The 20540-nt window shown below is 46.6% G+C and overlaps 1 protein-coding gene across 1 annotated transcript; it reads right to left on the bottom strand.

Annotated features, from left to right (window-relative positions):
- Positions 1 to 1596: 1596 nt before the first annotated feature.
- Positions 1597 to 20253, bottom strand: oxa1l (OXA1L mitochondrial inner membrane protein). Its single transcript, XM_063060141.1, has 10 exons — positions 20148 to 20253; positions 19441 to 19575; positions 18568 to 18904; positions 11487 to 11630; positions 10940 to 11025; positions 9500 to 9664; positions 9053 to 9157; positions 2739 to 2901; positions 2397 to 2477; positions 1597 to 1797 (listed from the first exon to the last, which is right to left on the bottom strand). Exons 1-10 carry the CDS (start codon positions 20196 to 20198, stop codon positions 1682 to 1684), a joined length of 1383 nt encoding a protein of 460 aa, XP_062916211.1. The 5' UTR covers positions 20199 to 20253; the 3' UTR covers positions 1597 to 1681.
- Positions 20254 to 20540: the final 287 nt, after the last annotated feature.

The following is a 20540-nucleotide window of genomic DNA, read 5'->3' as shown; positions in this document are numbered from 1 at the left end:
TTGTTGATACTCTGTATTAGTAATGTCCAACCTGACTGCTTGAACATTGACTACTCTAACTCCTGGCAACCACCCCCCCCACCCCCTACCCAACACCTGCGTTTATTTTCCCTCGCGCCTCTTCTTAATTGTCACAACCTGCCCAACACCTCGTTTCCTTTATTCCACGGTCTACTGCCCTCTCCCATCTTCAGTCCTTTACCTCTTCCACATATTGCCTCCTCTGTTTATTCCCTCTCCCACAAATACTGCCTGCTGAGTTCCTCCAGCATTTTTTCTGTGTGATTGCTCAAGATTTCCAGCATTTGCAGACCTTACTTCATCTCCACTCTCCCAGTGACAGTTTTGCCATCCCAAAAGTCAGACAGATGAACTCTATGATGTGTACGTTCTTCCTCTCATAAGGAAAGCAAAACTACACAAAATAATCGGATAGGGTCCCACCAAAGTCCTGTATAATGGCGGTAAGTCCCACCCCTGCACTCCAATCAGTCCTGCTCCCGTGTCCAGAGAAACACTGCTCCCTTCCCACCCAGCTTGCATACAGCAGGTCCCAGATCACTCCTGCCATCAGGAGGTAAAGTGGTCGCCACATCTTAGCGCCAGAGGTCCAGCTCTGATCCCAACTGCCTGTGTGGAGTCTGTACGTTTTTCCTGTGACTGCGGAAGAAATCCTCCCAGGCGCCCTGCGCTTCGCTCGTATCCTCGGTCATGAGGTTCCGAAATCTTCGGAGGGAAAGGCCCTGAGTCCTCGGCTTTGCTTGTTGCTGGGCGGCCGGGGTGGAGTCGAAGCGCTCAGAAGAGACTGTGCTCGGTGTGGAAGGGTTGGTCGGAGGCTCGAAGTTTTTGGATGGACTCGGAGTCGGCTGTGGTCGGGTGCTTCCACAGTTGTCGGTGCCTGGAGGTTGATGGCAGAGAGAGTCTCTCCCTTCTACCGTCTGCGTGAGATGATGGAGCTATAGGGACTTTGAGACTTTTTTTTACTGTGCCCATGGTCTACTCTTTATCAAATTACGGTATTGCTTTGCACTGCTGTAACTATATGTTATAATTATGTGGTTTTAGTCAGTTTAGTCTTGGTCTGTCCTCTGTTTCTGTGATATCATACTGGAGGAACACTGTATCATTTCTTAATGTATGCATTTCTAAATGACAATAAACGAGGACTGAGTGTCCTCATAATCTAATCTAATGAGACCGATGAGTGACCGCAAGTCACCTGGGGTGGGTGTGGGCAGCTGCGATGTTAAACCTGGGAGGGGAAGTGGTGGAAATGTGCATTGAATGGGTCACAGGAAAAAGTTATCCATCCATCACCCCCACCCCATCCCCCATGAGGAGAAATGGGACCTATCAATCTCCCGCTCACCAACCTGCCCTACCCTGAGAGAAGAGAGCTCTCCATCTACCCCTCCCCAACCCACATTGACAGAGATAGGACATCTGAAGGCAGAGACAGGAGGATGTGTGAATGCCGGCTCCCGATGCTTACACCGACACAGAGGGTTTCTTGAGAGACCGCATTTCCCGGAAAAGCTGCCTTTGATCTGATCAGGACGATCACATGCCCGCCTGCCGCACACACACTGCTGCATGTCTCATAAACATCCTTTAATAATGTCAGTAATCTGTGTGTGCCCGAGACACCAGTCCGTGCCTGTCCCCATGGGAGGGGACCCTTCTACCCGATCGTGTCCTGCCAGGGTCTGTGCTTCTGCCCGGTGCCGCTGCCCACACTGGACGCTGCCGCCTCCTTCGGCTTCAGGGGGTTCTCGGCGAACGTCTGCCGTAAGGGCCCTGCAGATAACAGGAGAATCTGGTCAGGATCCAGCCGCCAGGATTTGGCTGTGAAAACACATCACCCACACTCCCACGGTGAACATCGGAGCCTCATCCTGTTCCAGAGGGACAGAGGGAGATTCATGCTGTGTCTGACCACAGATGTGTGTGATGGGATGCTGCAGGAGAAACTCTGACTTCAGGAGTGTGGGCCATGGCAGTGTGAAGGGTGCCTCACTGTGTCTGACCCCAGAAGAGTGCGACGGAAACTTCACTCTGCAAGACCATGGGCATGTGCAGTGCGGAGGGAGCTTCACACTGACTCCGACCACTGGCATGTGTGAAGGGAATGGAGTGGAGGTAGTCTATTTCTGACACTGGGAGTATGTGCCGTGACTGTGTGGAGAAAGCCTCACTCTGTCTGACCCCAGACGTGCGTGACAGGACGGTGTGGCAGGAGCTTAACTCTATGTGACCATGGATGTGTGTGACGGAACAGTGTGGAGGAAGATTCACACAGTGTCTGACTCCAGGTGTGACAGGCAGTGTGGAGGGATCTCACTAGCGTGCCGGGGAAAGGTTGGGGGTGCGGGGTGGGGATGCAATTTCACACACACCTTTGGCTGCCAGGTCCAAGTGCTGTTTGATCCGACGTTCCCTCTCTGCCAGCTGCTGAGCTGCCTGGGCATTCTTCCAGCCTGGATAACAAATGGAACACAACTGACTCCATCCTGGAGGTGCTGGAGGATCAGATGCATTTTGGTTCCCGTAGGGGGGGATGTGTGGAATGTCGCAGCAGGGAGGGGCATGCAGTGTAGTAGGGTGGAGGGAGGGAATGGCGTGCAAGAGATCGCAAAGGTAGGGGCTGTGAGGAGGGAGGGTTGTGTTCAGTGGGGGGATGAGAGGAGGAGGAGGAGCAACGAGGAAAGAGGGGGTCCATGTTCATTGGGGTAGTGTACCTGACTTCATGCTCTTTATGAATCCCTCCTGTCTGGGCAGCAGCGACGGATCATGCCTGATCCTATCCGGGATCCGCAGTTTCTGGCGCACGGCCGGGATCCGCAGGAATCCCACCTGGAGCAGCGAGAAGGTGTTGGAGGCCAGCCAGTAGGTGAACACGGCCTGAGGAGGTAAAGGGTAGCAGTGGGTTGCATTTTGACAACAATATTGACAGGAACCATTAACTTGCGATTTAAAATTTCATGGAATACATCAATGATAATAAACCTGACTCCAATAGGAAAGATCAGAGGGTAATTAGTATTACAGTAGGTTAGGTGGGAATCTGGTCGGTAGGGACCACCTGGGCCTGTTTCTGCGCTAGGAAACCTGGAGCAACTAGCACAAACTTACTTAACTATGAGGTTCAGAACTGCTCACAATACTCCAAAAATGGTCTGAACAAAGCCTTAGCTTAGACCACGTAGTCTATATAAATGCTATATATATTGCCTTCGCACATACACAGTACATGAAATCTCAACATTATATTTATAATTCTAATCCTTCAGAAATGAATGCTAACATTCCTGCACCTATGTCTTAACGTTTAAAATCTTTTTAAATGTCAGTGTTGTATATGCTTCACCACAGCAGCACATTCTGGGCACCCTCTGCTCCCTATGTAAAAAAAATATATATCTCCACTAACACTTTCCCCTCTTCCCCTAATAATATACTCTCTAGTACTTTACATGTCCATTCTGGGAAATCAATAACTATCCATCCTATCTATGCCCTCGTTAATTTTATAAACCTGTCAGATCCCCTCCAGCCCCGACCCCCCCAACCACCCCACCAGAGAGGGCAACGCAAGTTTGTCCAGCCTCTCCTGAAATAGTCTTTTCAAATGTGCTTCTCTTTCAAAGAAAGCATCACATTAATAGGACTTTTTTTCCGGATGCGACAAACCAATTTGTACATCTGGGCTACCTGTGCTTTATTAGGCTGCAGGGAATGTTGGGTGGACAGAGGGGCATGACTGGAGATTGCAAAGGGCTTTGGAAGGATCTCATCTGCAGATTTAGTCTCCTGTGCCTGAAAGAGTCACAATAGTGATTCCAGAAAGCAGAATTTGTACTGTACAGAGAGATTGGGTAGAATTGGACATTACTTGCTGGAGTTGGATACATAAAATGCTGGAGGAACTCAGCAGACAGCATTTATGGATGGAAGCCAACAGTCGACGGTTCAGGCCAAGACCCGTCGTTCAGACTAGAAACAAAGTAGGTAGAAACCAGAACAAGAAGGTGGGAGTTGGGGAGAGGACAAGCTGACAAGTGATAGGTGAGACCAGGTGACGGGGGACGGTAGCTAGGTGGGTCAGGGAGAGGACAACTGCTTGGTGATTGACCAGGTGATGGGGACAGTAGCGAGGTGGGTTAGGGAGAGGACAAGCTTAGAGGTGATGGCTGACACCAGGTGAGAGGGACAGCTGCTAGCGGCAGGTTAGGGAGGGGTCAAGCCGACAGGTGATAGGTGAGACCAAGTGAGGAGGACAAGCTGCCAGGTGATAGGTGAATCTAGGTGACAGGGGACAGTAGCCAGGTAGGTCAGGGAGAGGACAACTACCAGGTGATAGACCCGGTGAGGGGGACAGTAGCAAGGTGGGTTAGGGAGAGGACAACTGACAGGTGAGAGGTTTGGCAGCTAGGGGCAGGTTAGGGAGAGGTGGACAGGCTGACAGGTGATAGGTGAGACCAGGTGAGGGGGACTGGGAAAGAAAAAGTGTTGGGGGGTAAAGTTAGAGAAATCATTGTTGACGCCATTAGGTTGAGCACTACCCAGACTCCTCCAACCTGAAGTTTGGCTCAATCTAGGAGCAGATTACAGATGACTTGCTGGAGTTTACTGGAATGACAGATGCTCCCTCTGCAATGTGGAAGGGATTAACAGCACTGAATCCAGGCTGCTGCTTCCTCCAGAAAGAGTGTCCTGAAGCAGATGGTATAATATTGATGTGCAGGAAACACTGGAGCAAGAGGAAAGGTTGAGCCAACTTTTCTCATCAGGGAGACACAGAATGAAAGGAGACAATAGAGCATAGATAGATTATAACAGGCATAGATAGAGTGGGCAGCCAGCAACTTTCTTCCAGGGTAGCACTGGCCAATACTGGTTTTGATCAAGGGACGACTGCACAAGCAAGTGGACATCACTGAGTTAGACCAGCTCGAAGGGGTTAAAAGGAGACAGTTTTTTCTTTGGCGGTTTGCTCGAGCGATGACTGCGCAATTACGTGGATGTCACCGAGTTAAACCACCTTGAAGTAGTTAAAAGGGGGCAGTTTTTCCTTCGGCGGTTTGATCGAGTGACGACTGCGCAAGCGTGTGGACGTCACCGAGTTAGACCAGCTCAAAGAGGTTAAAAGGAGACAGTTTTGTAGAGCAGGTGTCAGAGTAGAGGTAGACAGAGTAGGAGAGCTTTTGCTCAACAGGGCTTCAGCAAGATAGGTTACCTGTGTAGATGAGAAACAGGAAGTATGTGCGTGAGGCCGGAGTTCTGCACTGGGCATCAGATGTGGGAAGTCCAGGAGACCGTCAATACTTGAAGCAACAGTGGTGGAAACAGATATGATAGGGTCTTATAACAGACTCCTGGATAGGTACATGGAGCTTAGAAAAATAGAGGGCTATGGGTAACCCTTGGTAACATACATGTTCAGCACAGCATTGTGGGCTGAAGGTCAATAGACAATAAGTGCAGGAGTAGGCCATTCGGCCCTTCAAGCCAACACCACCATTCACTGTGATCATGGCTGATCATCCACAATCAGTATCCAGTTCCTGCCTTATCCCCATAACCTTTGATTCCACTATCTTTAAGAACTCTATCCATCTCTTTCTTGAAAGCATCCAGAGACTTGGCCTCCACTGCCTTCTGGGGCAGAGCATTCCATATATCCACCACTCTCTGGGTGAAAAAGTTTTTCCTCAACTCCGTTTTAAATGGCCTACCCCTTATTCTTAAACTGTGGCCTCTGGTTCTGGACTCACCCATCAGCGGGAACATGCTTCCTGCCTCCAGTGTGTCCAATCCCTTACTAATCTCATATGTTTCAATAAGATCCCCTCTCAGCCTTCTAAATTCCAGAGTATACAAGCCCAGTCGCTCCAATCTTTCGACATATGACAGCCCCGCCATCCCGGGAATTAACCTTGTGAACCTACGCTGCACTCCCTCAATAGCAAGAATATCGTTCCTCAAATTTGGAGACCAAAACTGCAGACAGTACTCCAGGTGTGGTCTCACCAGGGCCCTGTACAGCTGCAGAAGGACCTCTTTGCTCTTACACTCAATTCCCCTTGTTATGAAGGCCAGCATGCCATTAGCTTTCTTCACTGCCTGCTCTACTTGCATGCTTGCTTTCAGTGATTGATGTACAAGAACACCTAGATCTCGTTGTGCTTCCCCTTTTCCTCACTTGACTCCATTTAGATAATAATCTGCCTTCCTGTTCTTACCACCAAAGTGGATAACCTCACATTTATCCACATTAAACTGCATCTGCCATGCATCTGCCCACTCACACATCCTGTCCAAATCACCCTGCATTCTCATAACGTCCTCCTCACATTTCACACTGCCACCCAGCTTTGTGTCATTGGCAAATTTGCTAATTTTACTTTTAATTCCCTCATCTAAATCATTAATATATATTATAAACAGCTGCGGTCCCAGCACTGAACCCTGCGGTACCCCACTGGTCACCGCCTGCCATTCCGAAAGGGACCCGTTAATCGCTACTCTTTGTTTTCTGTCAGCCAGCCAATTTTCAATCCATGTCAGTACTCTTCCCCCAATACCATGTGCCCTAATTTTGCCCACTAATCTCCTATGTGGGACTTTATAAAAGGCTTTCTGAAAGTCCAGGTACACTACATCCACTGGCTCTCCCTTGTCCATTTTCATAGTTACATCCTCAAAAAATTCCAGAAGGTTAGTCAAGCACGATTTCTCCTTCATAAATCCATGCTGACTCGGACCAATCCTGTTACTGCTATCCAGATGTGTCGTAATTTCTTCTTTTATAATTGACTCCAGCATCTTTCCCACCACCGATGTCAGGTCCTGTATTGTGCTGTAGGTTTTCCATGTTTCTAATACCTGAGGACATCTGTTTTAGGTCAGTGAATGAAAATTTAGGGGAAATGTAAGAGATAAGATTTTTGGAGAGAGGTTGATGCCTGGAATGTACTGGTGGGAGAGGCTGATACACGAGGAACATTTAAGATATTCTTGGATCTATATATGGCTGTAAGAAAAATGGCTGGTCATAGACTATGTGGGAGGGAAAGGGGAAGGACTAGATTGATCATGGCGTAGATTTATATAGGTCGCACAACGAGCCTGGAGTGTCCTGTGAAATTTCTCTACATCTTTAAGATTATTTAGTTCAGGGGATTGTGGATGCTCGACCATTTACTGTACTCAAGGTTAGAAGCGTTAAGGCTGAGTTAAAACGACCTAGTGTAATGTGTTCCTGACGGTGAGAGTCACAGAAAAGTCTAACAGGTCAGAAAACACACAAAACATATAAAAATTAAGCCAAATTGCGTGTATGGATCACACTTGGAAGTCACAATCATGAAGCTCAATTTTGATTAATGTTCAACCATTCATAAATACAGCCAAACAAAACAGCGTTTTTCTGGGGCCAAGATGCAAAATATACACAACACAGGGCACACACAGAACATTCAAAATAGCAAGCAAATATACAATAATATAATCATATAGCCCATCCCTGAGTGACATGTCCTGCAAATTGATGGTGAGGTTCTTGACACGAGCGTCTGCGCACAATCCAACTTGTCATTCCACTGATTGAAAACTAGAGGACAGCACCCTCCAGTGTTGAGCAAAACACTATAGACATAGGCCCTTTAGCCCAACCAGCCCATGCTGACTGTTGTTCCCTCCCAGCTAGTCCAATATCACCATTTATCACTACAACCATGTATCCAGTGCTTCCTAAATACTGTTGTACCTGCTTCAACAACTCTCTCACTACTTCCACATATCCATGACCCTCTGCATGTAAAACGTTGCACTTAAATCCTTTACAAAGCTCTCACCCTAAAACACCCTAACTGTTACTGTCCACCTTATCTACGTCTCTCATAATTTTAAGCATTTCTAGAAGGTCGCCCTCTCATTATGCTAAGTTCCAAGTAATTAAGATCCAGCCTGGCCAACCTCTCCCTTATGTATCTCAGGCTATCCACTACTGGGAACACCCTCAAATCCTTCCTGCACTTTCTGCTTGAGCCTCATCTTTCCTATAACAGGGTGACCAGAACTCCAAGTACGGCCTCACCAGCTACATTGACACTCACAACATAATGCCGCGACTCAAAGCCCTGCCTAATGAAGGTCAGTGTGCAAAACACCTTTCTCTCCACCTTGACTGCCTGTGGCACACGCAGCTTTCAACAACTTACACACTTGTACTCCTCGATCACTCTGTCCCGTTACACTCCCTGGTGCTCTACCATTCACAGGCAAAGTGGTGTGCCAGTAACAACATTGTGAATATTTCTGGTCAGCACATTGTAGGAAGAATGTGGTAGCAACAGGAACAGAGAGCACGCAGAAGAGATTCAGTGCCTGGAACAGAGGCCTGGAGTTACATAGGGGCACAACTGAGAGCATCCTGACTGGCTGCATCACTGCCTGGTATGGGAACTGTACTTCCCTCAATTGCAGGACTCTGTAAAGAGTAGTGCAGACAGCCCAGTGCATCTGTGGATGAGAACTTCCCACTATTCAGGACATTTACAAAGACAGGTATGTAAAAAGGGCCCAAAGGATCATTGGGGACCCAAGTCATCCCAACCACAAACTGTTCCAGCTGCTAACATCCGGAAAACGATACCGCAGCATTAAAGCCAGGACCAACAGGCTCCGGGACAGCTTCTTCCACTCGGCCACCAAACTGGTTAATTCAAGCTGATACAATTGTATTTCTATGTTCTATCAGCTGTCCTATTGTGCACACTATTTATTACAAATTACTCTAATTTGCACATTGCACATTCAGACGGAGACAACGTAAAGATTTTTACTCATGTATGTAAAGGATGTAAGTAATAGAGTCAATTCATTCAATAAGGATAGGGTGAGGAGCAAACATTATAGGACTATGAGGGGGAGAGATAGGGTAGGGTGCACTCTTCCTTTGGCGGAGAAGTCGAGGACCGGAGGATATATATAAATAAAGGCAAACGCCATGTCCCAGAGCAAGGGGACGGTCAGACAGAGCAGCACTCACCGTGGGGAAGGAGATGGTGAAGGGCAGGATAACCAGCGGCATGATCCTGAAGACGGCCTTCATGGTCCGGAGATTGGGATTGTCCACTCCTGACTCAGCACCCAGCTGGTGGGAGAGGGGAGGGGAGGAGAGGGGGCAAAAGGGAAGGGAGGGTGTCCAGGATGTAAAAACAACAGGTTACTCAATCATTGTTAGCTCTCCAACTGGGCACTGTACGTAGGGGTGTGGCGAGGGCATCAAGTAATTGGAGGGGTATGGGTATGGAGAAGGGCAATAGAGTTGCGCGAGGCCGTTTATTCCTGGTGTGGGACACTGGCCAGGAGCAGGGCCAGCCTGAAGAGGGAGCAGGGGAAAGAGGTCAGACTGCGTCTGGGCGGTGGGCAGGGAACGAGCGAACCCAATCGAATGGCATGGGGGCTGTGGCTGGGAGGACAGGATCTCGGTTACCTCCAGGATGGCCCACATGGAGCCAGTGACAAGCAGAGGCAGCACGTAAAAGGGATCACTCAAGGTGAGGTCAGGGAACCACCAGAGGCCCCCATTCTGCATGCTAGGAACAGGCAGGTAGGCCATCTGCCTCAGGGCTACGAAGAAAGAGATGAAGATCGGGGCCTGTGGGTAGAACAGAGGAAAGAAGATCGATGGTGACAGGGCATTCTGTCCCAAACTTCCTGCCCCAACCCTCCCTCCACCAGTCCCCAACACCCACCCCTCAAACCCCTTCTCCTTGTCTGCCTGAATACCCTACTGCTGTGCCCCATCCTCCAGTCAGTCCTCAACACTCTCCCACAAATCCCTTCACTCTGGCCCACCCCTCCAGTCTGCCCAAACCACTTCCCTCATACTAGTCCAAATCCAGCATCCGTCGCAAACACCAGCACCACCACTCCAGTCCATCCTTCAACACCCTCTCCCACCCCCTCCACACATTCTCCCCTCAATGTGTACATACCCCACACTAGATCTGTCCCCAACACCCCAACCAGCTACCCTCTCATTCCGGTCCATCCGCAACAACCTCCTCCCACTCCCTCCCCCGACACCCTAACTCTTGTCCATCCCCGACCCTGCTCACTCAGGTCCTCACTTTGTACATACCCCACACTAAATCTCTCCCCAATACCCGACCCAGCTAACCTCTCATTCCAATCTATCCCCAACAACTTCTGCCTCCCGCCAAATCTCACTCTGGCCCATAACCGGCAACTTGCCCTCTCCTTTTCGGTCTCCAGTCAGCCCCCCACACCCACTCAACCCATTCTAGTTCACCCCAACAGCCTCCTCCCCATGCCTTCAATCTGGTCCGTCCCCAACACCCACCCTGCCCAACTCTCTCATACAGGTCCATCTCTGACACACACCCTCCGAACCCCCCCTTATCCAATCTGTTTCAACACCCATCCCCACCCCCCCTCACTCCAGTTCATCCCCAACGCCCAACCTCAACAACATCCCCCACACCTATGCACCCGGTCTGTCCCCAGCACCCACATCCCCTCATTCCAGTCGTTCCCAACAACTTCCCCATACCTTCTCACTGTTCTGACTCCAACACCATCCCCCCTCCCTCTGGTGTGTGCCCCACCCCCACCCCACACCTGTTCACTCCCGTCCTTCCCCAAAACTCTCCCCCACCCCCCTCACTCCGGCCCATTCCCACAAATGTCCTTCCCCCACCCAATCTGTCTCCAACACCTCACCCACTGGTCCATCTCAGACACGATCCATCTCCTCTGACCCTGGGCCCATCATCAAAACACTCTCCTGCCAACGTCAGGGAACAAGAATCAGGACAGTCCCATCTCGCCCCTACACCCTGCCTCGCCCTCTCACCCGAGACCCACCCCTCCGCACTCATTCACACATGGCAGTGGAACAGCCACTGACCTGGACCAGAGGCACCAAGAAGCCCCGGAGAGGGTTAACATCGTGTTTCTTCTGGAACATCATTAGATCCGAGTATGCCTTAGCAACTGAAGGAGAAGGAGGAGTGAGAAAGAAGTAGACAGGGAGGAGATGGTGGGGCGGGGGGGGGGGAGCAAGAGACCATGAAGGGGAGGGGAAATTGGGGGTGGGTGGGAGAGAAGACGAAAGGGTTAAAAAAAAACATTGGGGAGCGAAGATGAAGGTCTGATGGTTGAGGTGCAGTGGAGTGGGACGGGGTGTGGTGGGGTCAATATCACATGATATGGACAATATCAAATGGAATAAATCTATACTCTCGTTGCTAGCCCTGTCCACCTCAAACAGACTCAGGCACGTCCTGAAATTTGAGAAGCAGCAGCAATCCTACTGTACTAGGGACAAAACTACTCCCTGCACAATAGCCTATTCAATAGGATACAGACAGACAGCAAGCACAGGTAGCGGAATGGGCGGGCGGTCCCGGCTCACGACCCAGCGCGTGGGGGCAGCCAGGCGAGCAGACACTCACATTCGAACTTGTTGCCGCTGGCTTTGGCTTCATTCATCTTGTTGGTGAGTTTGGTCATGGCTGGGAGGTGGTTGTTGAGCTTGGCAGCTTCCCGCTGGCCCTTCACAATGACCGGGAAGACCATGGTTCGGGCCAGCACAGTCCCTGCAGCAAAAGGGAGAGGTAGAGTCAGCCAGAGCGCATCCAGAACCCAAGGAATACGAGAAGAGGCGTAGCAGGGAATGAGGGAGTGGTGGGGAGGGGATGGGAGCTGGGAGCTGCAGGGTAGGGGCATGGGGAGGGGGAGGTGGGAGGGGAGGAGGAGGACATGAGGACTGTGGAGGTGAAGGGGAACAGGAAACAGAAGTGGGTGAGAGTTGTGGTGGTAGAGGGAGGGTGCTGAGGAGGAAGGCAGAAGAGTAATGGGAATTAGACATTGGGAAAGTGTACTTGCTGCACAAGAGGACAAGAAAAAGAGTGGCGGAGTTGTTGTGGTAGGGGATTCCATGGTAAGGAGAATAGAGAGGAGCTTCTGTGGAGGCAAACGGGACTTCCGTATGGTGTGCTGCCTGCCTGGTGCAATGGTCAGAGATGTCTCGAGAGGCTGCAGGGCATTCTGAAGGGGGAGAGTGAGCAGCCAGCTGTCGTGGTGCGTGTGGGTACTGATGATATAGGAAGAAAGTGGGACGAGGTCCTACAAGCTGAATTTTGGGAGCTAGGAGTTAAAGAGTAGGACCTCAAAGTTAACAAGCGCAGGATTATTACCAGTGCCATAGTTGGAATAGCAGGATAGCTAGAATGAACATGTGGCCTGAGCGGTGGGGCAGGAGGGAGGGTTTCAGATTCTTGGGGCATTGGAACTACTTCTGGGGGAGGTGGGACCAGTACCGTCCAGACGGTCTACATCTGGGCAGGGCCAGGATCAATGTCCTAGGGAGATTGTTTGCTAGTGCTGTTGAGGAGGTTTTAAACTAATATGGCAAGGGGATGGGAACCAAGACAGAAAAGAAGAGGGAAGTGATCCACTTTATCTAAATGCCCTTAGTATTAGAAACAAGGTTAGTGAACTTGTGGCACAGATCAGTACCAAGGCAGATGATTTAGTGGCCATTACAGAAACCTGGTTGCAAGATGGAGATGACTGGGAATTAAATATTCAAGGGTATCAAGTAATATGGAAAGATAGGCAGGAAGGCAAAGGAGGTGGGGTGGCGCTCTTAATTAAGGATGAGATCAGGGCGATTGTGAGACAATATAAGATCTACTGAGCAGAATGTTGAGTCCTTCTGGGTAGAGATTAAGAATAGTAAAGGGGAAATATGTTATGGCTCCTTCTGAGGAGCTATACAAACAAAGAACTGAACTTCAAATGGAACACAGTTTACTACTTTCGTCCTCGATTGTAAACCAATTAAAGAAAACAAGAAGTGATTTTTATGTTCACAGTGATAAAATTGGGAAGCTGCTGGCTAATCAATTGAAATCTAATTATGTTAAATCTCAAATTAATCAGATTTATAACCAAAATGATCGATTGATATTGGATCATGTGGGGATTAATCAAACCTTTTGTGATTTTTATTCTTCTTTATATCAATCAGAGTCTCCTCGAGATTCTAAATATATGAATGATTTTTTAGATAAGTTAGACTTCCCTCAGATTTCACAGGATATGTCTTCTTTATTAGATACTTCCATTACAATGGATGAGATTAAGAATGTTATTTTTTCTATGAATCTGGGGAAAGCTCCTGGCCCTGATGGGTTTACCGTTGAATTTTATAAATGTTTTGCCTCTTTATTGATTCCTTGGCTCTATAAAGTTTTTGAGGCTTCTTTGAAACTTGGTAAACTTCCGGAATCTTTTAATAGAGCATCAATTTCTTTAATACTAAAGAAGGATAAAGACCCTGCTCAATGTGCATCTTATAGACCAATATCTTTATTAAATGTTGATTCTAAAGTTTTTTCTAAGTTATTAGCAAATAGACTAGAAAAAGTACTTCCTTCTATTATTTCGGAAGACCAAACGGGTTTTATTAAAGGTCGTTACTCTTTTTATAATATTCGTACATTGTTAAATATCGTTTATACTCCCTCACAAAATGTTCCTGAGTGTGTTATTTCTTTAGATGCCGAGAAAGCTTTTGATAGAGTAGAATGGCCTTATTTATTTAAGGTGCTTGAAATGTTTAATTTTAGCTTGAAATTTATATCCTGGATTAAACTGTTATATCACTCCCCTGTAGCCTCGGTTCGTACTAACTCTTTAAACTCACCTTTTTTTCCTCTCTTTCGTGGTACTCGACAAGGCTGTCCTCTTAGTCCCCTATTATTTGATATTGCATTAGAACCTCTTGCAATTGCTATTCGAGAATCTTCAAATATTACTGGGATAACTCGGGGATTAAAGTCCCATAAATTATCACTCTATGCTGATGATTTACTTTTATATATTTCTAATCCTGAGAGATCTATTCCTGCTGTTTTAGAGTTATTAGCACAATTTGGTCTTTTCTCAGGTTATAAATTAAATCTTAGTAAGAGTGAACTTTTTCCGATTAATAAACATCTTCCCTTATATTATAAATTTCCATTTAAATTGATTAATAATTATCTTTCATATCTTGGGATTAAAATTACTTGTAAACATAAAGATTTATTTAAGACTAACTTTTTACCATTAATAGACCATATTACTCAACTTTCATCTAAATGGTTTCCCTTATATTTAACTTTGATTGGTCGTATTAATGCAGTTAAGATGTTTTTTTTGCCAAAATTTTTATATGTGTTTCAGGCATTACCAATTTTTGTTCCTAAATCTTTTTTTGATAAAGTCGACTCTAAAATTTCTTCATTTATTTGGCAGAATAAGAATCCGAGACTGGGTAAAATACATTTACAGAAAGCTAAGAGAGATGGAGGTTTAGCATTACCTAACTTTAGATTTTATTATTGGGCTATTAATATTCGACATATGAAATTTTGGTTACTTGACCGGGACATACTATCTATTCCTAAATGGGTAGCATTGGAATTACAATCTGTTCAGGGTTATACACTTGGTTCTATTTTAGGTTCATCTCTTCCTTTTGATTCGAAACGCCTTGAGCAGGTCTCTAACCCGATCGTTAAATATGCTTTGCGTATTTGGTTTCAATTCAGAAAATTTTTTGATCTTAATCAATTCGGGTTAGCGATTCCTATTTTAGGTAACATATTTTTTCCTCCCTCTTTTACGGATCGCGCTTTTCAAACTTGGAAGACTAAGGGTATTTTACGGTTTTTGGATTTATTTTTAGATGGTTCCCTTATGTCTTTTGAACAATTATCTAATAAATATAACTTATCAAGAATACATTTTTTTAGATATTTACAAGTTAGAAATTTCCTAAGTACTATACTTTCTTCCTTTCCAATGCTTCCTCCTATATATATTTTAGATTCGATAATTAACCTTAATCCATGTCAGAAAGGTGCATCGGCTATGATTTATAATATTATTATGAAACTTAGGAAAGCTCCATTTGATAAGATTAGGGTAGATTGGGAACAGGAATTGGGGCTTACCATTTCTGTGGATGATTGGGGGCAGATTTTACAATTAGTTAATACTTCCTCTATTTGTGCTAAACATTCCCTAATTCAATTTAAAGTGGTTCATAGAGCACATATGTCCAAAGATAAGTTAGCGCGTTTTTACTCGCATATTAATCCTTTCTGTGATAGATGTTCGGGGCAGATAGCCTCTTTAACTCATATGTTTTGGTCTTGCCCTACTTTGGAAACTTTTTGGAGAGATATTTTCAATATTATTTCTAAGGTATTAAATATAGATATCTCTCCTCACCCTATTACTGCTATCTTTGGACTACCTAAAATTTCTAGTAATCTTTCCCCTTCAGCCCGTAGAATGATTGCATTTCTTACTTTAATGGCGAAAAGATGTATTTTACAACATTGGAAAGAGCTTAATGCTCCAACTACCTTTTTTTGGTTTTCTCAGACGATTTTATGTTTGAATCTGGAGAAAATTAGAAGTAACCTTTATGATTCTTCATTTAAATTTGAACAGATTTGGGGACCTTTTATTCGATATTTTCATTTAATGTAATATTTACCCTTCTTGTTTTTTTTTACTGTTTTAATGGAGGTCGGGATTGAGGACGTGATTTTAAGTTTAACTCTGTTTGGTTTCAAGTTAGCCCATTGCTTTGCTTTGCTTTTAGTTAGTTGCACGGTGGGTTTTTTTTTGGGGTTTTTTTTTCTTTTTTTCCATTGATATATATAAAATCTAGTATACTATTATGTTATCTTGGTTTCTTATGCTTAAATTACATTGTTTGTAGTATTTTCTTTTTGGTATTGTTATCTTTTGGAATTTTATTATACTTTAACATTGTATTAATGTTTATATGGCTTACCTTTTTTGTATACTTACTCAATAAAAAGATTTAAAAAGAAAAAAAAAAAAGAATAGTAAAGGGAAAAAAAATCACTGGTGGGAGTTGTCTAAAGACCACCTAATAACAATATTGCCGTGGCAGAGGTGATTAACCAAGAAATAACTGAGGCTTGTAAGAACGGAATGGCAGTTGTCATGGGGAATTTTAACTTCTACATAGATTGGGTGAATCAGGTTGGTCAAGGAGGTCTTGAGGAGGACTTCATAGAATGCATCTGTGATGGCTTTCTTGAGCAGCATGTTAGTGAACCTACAAGGGAAAATGCTATCTTAGATCTAATTCTGTGCAATGAGGCAAGTAAGATTAACGATCTTGTAGCTAGGGATCCTCTTGGAAAGAGTGATCATAATATGATTGAATTTTGCATACAGATGGAGGATGAAACAGATCTAAAATTAGTGTATTATGCTTGAACAAGGGAGACTACAACAGGATGAGGGAGGAGTTGGCTAATGTGGATTGGGAGCACAGGCTATTTGATAGGACAGTTGAGGAATAGTGGAATACTTTCAAATAGATTTTTCACAGTGCTCAGCAAAAGTATATTCCAGTCAAAAGTAAGGACAGTAAGTGTGGGGAGGGCCAGCCTTGGATAACTAAGGAAATAAAAGCTAGTATCAAATTAAAAGCTCAGGTGTACAAAATTGCAAAGAGTAGTGGGAGACTGGAGGATTGGGAAAACTTTAAAAAGCAACAAAGAACAACTAAACAAGAAATAAGGAAGGGGAAGATAGAGTATGACAGTAAATTAGCACAAAATATAAAAACAAATAGCAAAAGTTTTTATAAATATTTAAAGGGGAAGAGGGTGGCAAAAGTCAACGTAGCTCCCTTGGAAGACAAAAAGGGGAAATTGATATTGGGTGATAAGGAAATGGCTGAGGCTTTGAACGACTATTTTGTGTCGGTCTTCATGGTGGAGGACACATCTAATATGCCAAAGAATGATGTTATGGACGAAATGGGAGGTGAGGACCTCGATGAAATCACTGTAACTAAAGAGATAGTGATGAGCAAAGTAGAGAGCCTGAAGGTAGATAAGTCCCCTGGTCCTGATGGGATGCATCCCAGGGTGCTGAAGGAATTGGCGAACATTATAGTAGACGCGTTGGTAATCATTTATCAAAACTCTCTAGACTCTGGGCAGGTCCTAGCAGATTGGAAGACAGCAAATGTCACACCACCTTTTAAAAAAGGATGTAGGAAAAAGACAGGCAACTATAGGCCAGTTAGCTTAACATCTGTAGTCAGGAAAATGCTTGAAGCTGTCATTAAGGAAGAAATAGTGAAACATTTAGAAAGAAGTGGTTCCATTGGACAGACGCAGCGTGGATTCAGAAAGGGCAGGTCCTGTTTGACAAACTTACCAGAGTTATTTAAAGACATAATGAGTGCAGTGGATAGAGGGGAACAGGTAAATGGAACTGGAGGAAGTGTATTGGCATGGATAGTGGATTGGTTAACCAATAGAAGGCAGAGAGTTGGTATAAGTGGGTGCTTCTCCAGTTGACAGTTAGTAGTGAGTGGGGTGCTGCAGGGGTCGGTGCTGGGCCTGCAGCTGTTTACCATTTACGTTGATGATTTGGAAGAGGGGACTGAGTGTAACATAGCAAAATTTGCTGATGACACTAAACTGAGTGGAAAAGTAAATTGTACAGAGGATATGGAGAGTCTGCAGAGGCATATAGATAGGTTAAGTGCGTGGGCCAAGGTCTGGCAGATGGAATACAACGTTGGTAAATGCGAGATCATCCACTTTGGAAGGAATAATAGAAGAGCAGATTATTATTTAAATGGTGAAAGATTGCAGCATGCTGTTGTGCAGAGGGACTTGGGAGTGCTTGTGCATGAATCGCAAAAAGTTGGCTTTCAGGTACAACAGGTTATTAAGAAGGCAAACGGAATGTTGGCCTTCATTGCCAGAGGGATTGAATACAAGAGCAGGGAGGTCATGCTGCAACTATATAGTGTACTGGTGAGGCCGCACCTGGAGTACTGTGTGCAGTTCTGGTCTCCATACTTGAGGAAGTATATACTGCCTTTGGAGCCAGTGCACAGGAGGTTCACCAGGTTGATTCCAGACATGAAGGGGTTAACCTATGAGGAGGGATTGAGTCACCTGGGACTATACTCCCTGGAATTAAGAAGAATGAGAGGGGATCTTATAGAAACATACAAAATTTTGAAAGGGATAGATAAGATAGAAGTAGGAAAGTTGTTTCCATTAGTAGGTGAGACTACAACTAGGGGACATTGCCTCAAGATTCAGGGGAGAAGATTTAGGATGGAGATGAGGAGAAACTGTTTTTCCCAGAGAGGGTGAATCTGTGGAATTCTCTGCCCAGGGAAGCAGTTGAGGCTTCTTCACACTAAATATATTTATGATACAATTAGATAGATTCTTACATAGTAGGGGAATTAAGGGTTATGGGGAAAAGGCAGGTAGATGGAGCTGAGTTTATGGACAGATCAGCCATGATCTTATTGAATGGCAGGGCAGGCTCGATGGGCTGGATGGCCTACTCCTCCTCCTATTTCTTATGTTCTTATGTACGGCAGTGTAATGTGGGCGGCACAAGCGAGGTAGGAAGGAACGTGCGCAGCGCTGCCCTCTGCCCCACTCCTGCCCTCACCAGCCACGATTGCCCCCCACCAGGGCAGCCCCACATCCATATGCAGGAACTCAAGGATGTTTTGGATCAGGCCGACTGGCGTATATCCTCCTAAACCCAGCTCGCTGAGTCCGGCCTCCTGTAGCACCTCGCTGGCCGACTGGACCATTTCCACCGAGGGGGCCAGGGCCTCGGCCGATTGGACGACTCCCCCAGAGTGTGCCAGGGCCTCGGCCGACTGGACGACTCCCCCGGACTGTGCCAGGGCCTCAGCTGATTGGACTCCCCCAGAGGCAGTACTGGTCCCGGATGATTGGAGGATCTCATTTGCAGAGGCTAAACCAAGGGACGACGGCGGCTGCAGACATAGATCACAGATCATGGGGTTAATCCCTCTCCCGACATTCCTGACCAGCCATGTCTGTCTTCTCCATCCGAACTGCTCAATCCTTCAGATCCCATACTCCTCCCTTGAGACCACTCCCTCTTCATCTGTGAGCTCCTGCCCCTACACTCCACCTGTAACCCCTGCCAACCCCAATACTTCCCCATCTGAGTAATCCTCTGTCCCCACACTCCTCCATATCATTGCAAACCTCTATCCCTTTTCAGATTCTATCACTCCACCATTATTATACCCCTCCCTGCCTCTGACTTCAGCACGCTCCCCATTTGTGCCGGGGACATTCTTTGGCCCGCAAGGTACACCTGCAACCACCACTGGACTTCATAATTCCCTGCCTTCATAACCCCCTACACGCAGCCACCTCCATAACCCCACGAGACTACACACCCCTTTGTTTTCTCCTCCGTATTCAAAGCTCTCTACTTCCCAGTCAACACTCCTCCTTCCACCACACCATCCCTTGTGAAAAGTTTGGTCTCTCTCTGTACCTCTGTGCTTCTGTACCGCACTGGAGTTGCTGTCAGCAAGAGGCAGGTGCCCTGGTACTGGGTAGGGGCACACCGTGGAGTCAGGGTGAAGGCTGTTTTTCTCACGCCCGTCATCTGGGCCCAGGATCTCTGCATCTGCAACAGGAGAGAAGAGATGGGAGGCTGTGAAAGAGTGTTAGAAACTGTGTCAGGGGATAGCAAGCTCCCATAACACAGAGGCCAGAGCCCAAACAGACATCCCATGATCTATCCTCTGCCTTGAGAACTGTCTATGAGGTCTGACCCCATTCCCTCGCTGACACCCCTGATGTTGACTCCGAGCTCTGACCACTGCCAGTGACTTCTAACTTGCCACTGATCACTGAATGACCTATCCTCTGCCTTGAGAACTGTCTATGAGGTCTGACCCCATTCCCTCCCTGACTAGGCTCTGACACTGGCCTCCAGTTTGTCACCGCTCCTCAAGCTGTGATCGCTCCACAGGCTCTGAATACTCCGTGGGCTGTGACTCCCACCCACCCTGACCTCTCAGCCCTGTCGTTAACTCCGGCTGACTTCTCCCGTGGTGGTAACCAAGACCTTGACACAGGGCTCGGCTCCGCTCCCCGCACCAACCCCGGCCCGAGTCCGTAGGGGAAGGAAGCCGCTCCGTCACCACAATCCCCGCCACGCCGAGCCCTTGGTCCCACATTATTCCATTTAGTTACCAGTCTTTGGCTCCATGTCCTCCCGGCCGTCGCCGCCGCCATCTTTGACATGCAAGGCGCATGCGCAGGAGCGGAAGGGGCGGTGCAGCACGGCGTGCCCGTGACATCACTACGCCTCGATTCGGCGCAGTCCGTTCGACTGAAGCAGCGGAGATTTGCATCCGTGCTAGTTACAGCTTTGCACGGGTGAGGCAGAGTCAAAATCAGGTTCATTATCACTGACATATGTCATGAATCGTTGTTGTGCGGCAGCAGTAGAGTGAAATACATAGAAAGTACTATAAATTGGATAATATTTTATATATAATATATATGCTGGGACTGGAGGACCTGAGTAATAAGGAAAGATTGAATAGGTTAGGACTTTATTCCTGGGATTGTAGCAGATTGGGG

This window comes from Mobula hypostoma, chromosome 10, assembly GCF_963921235.1.
Source record: "Mobula hypostoma chromosome 10, sMobHyp1.1, whole genome shotgun sequence".
Taxonomy (NCBI): Eukaryota; Metazoa; Chordata; class Chondrichthyes; order Myliobatiformes; family Myliobatidae; genus Mobula; species Mobula hypostoma.
This window is presented reverse-complemented; position numbering and strand designations above follow the sequence as displayed.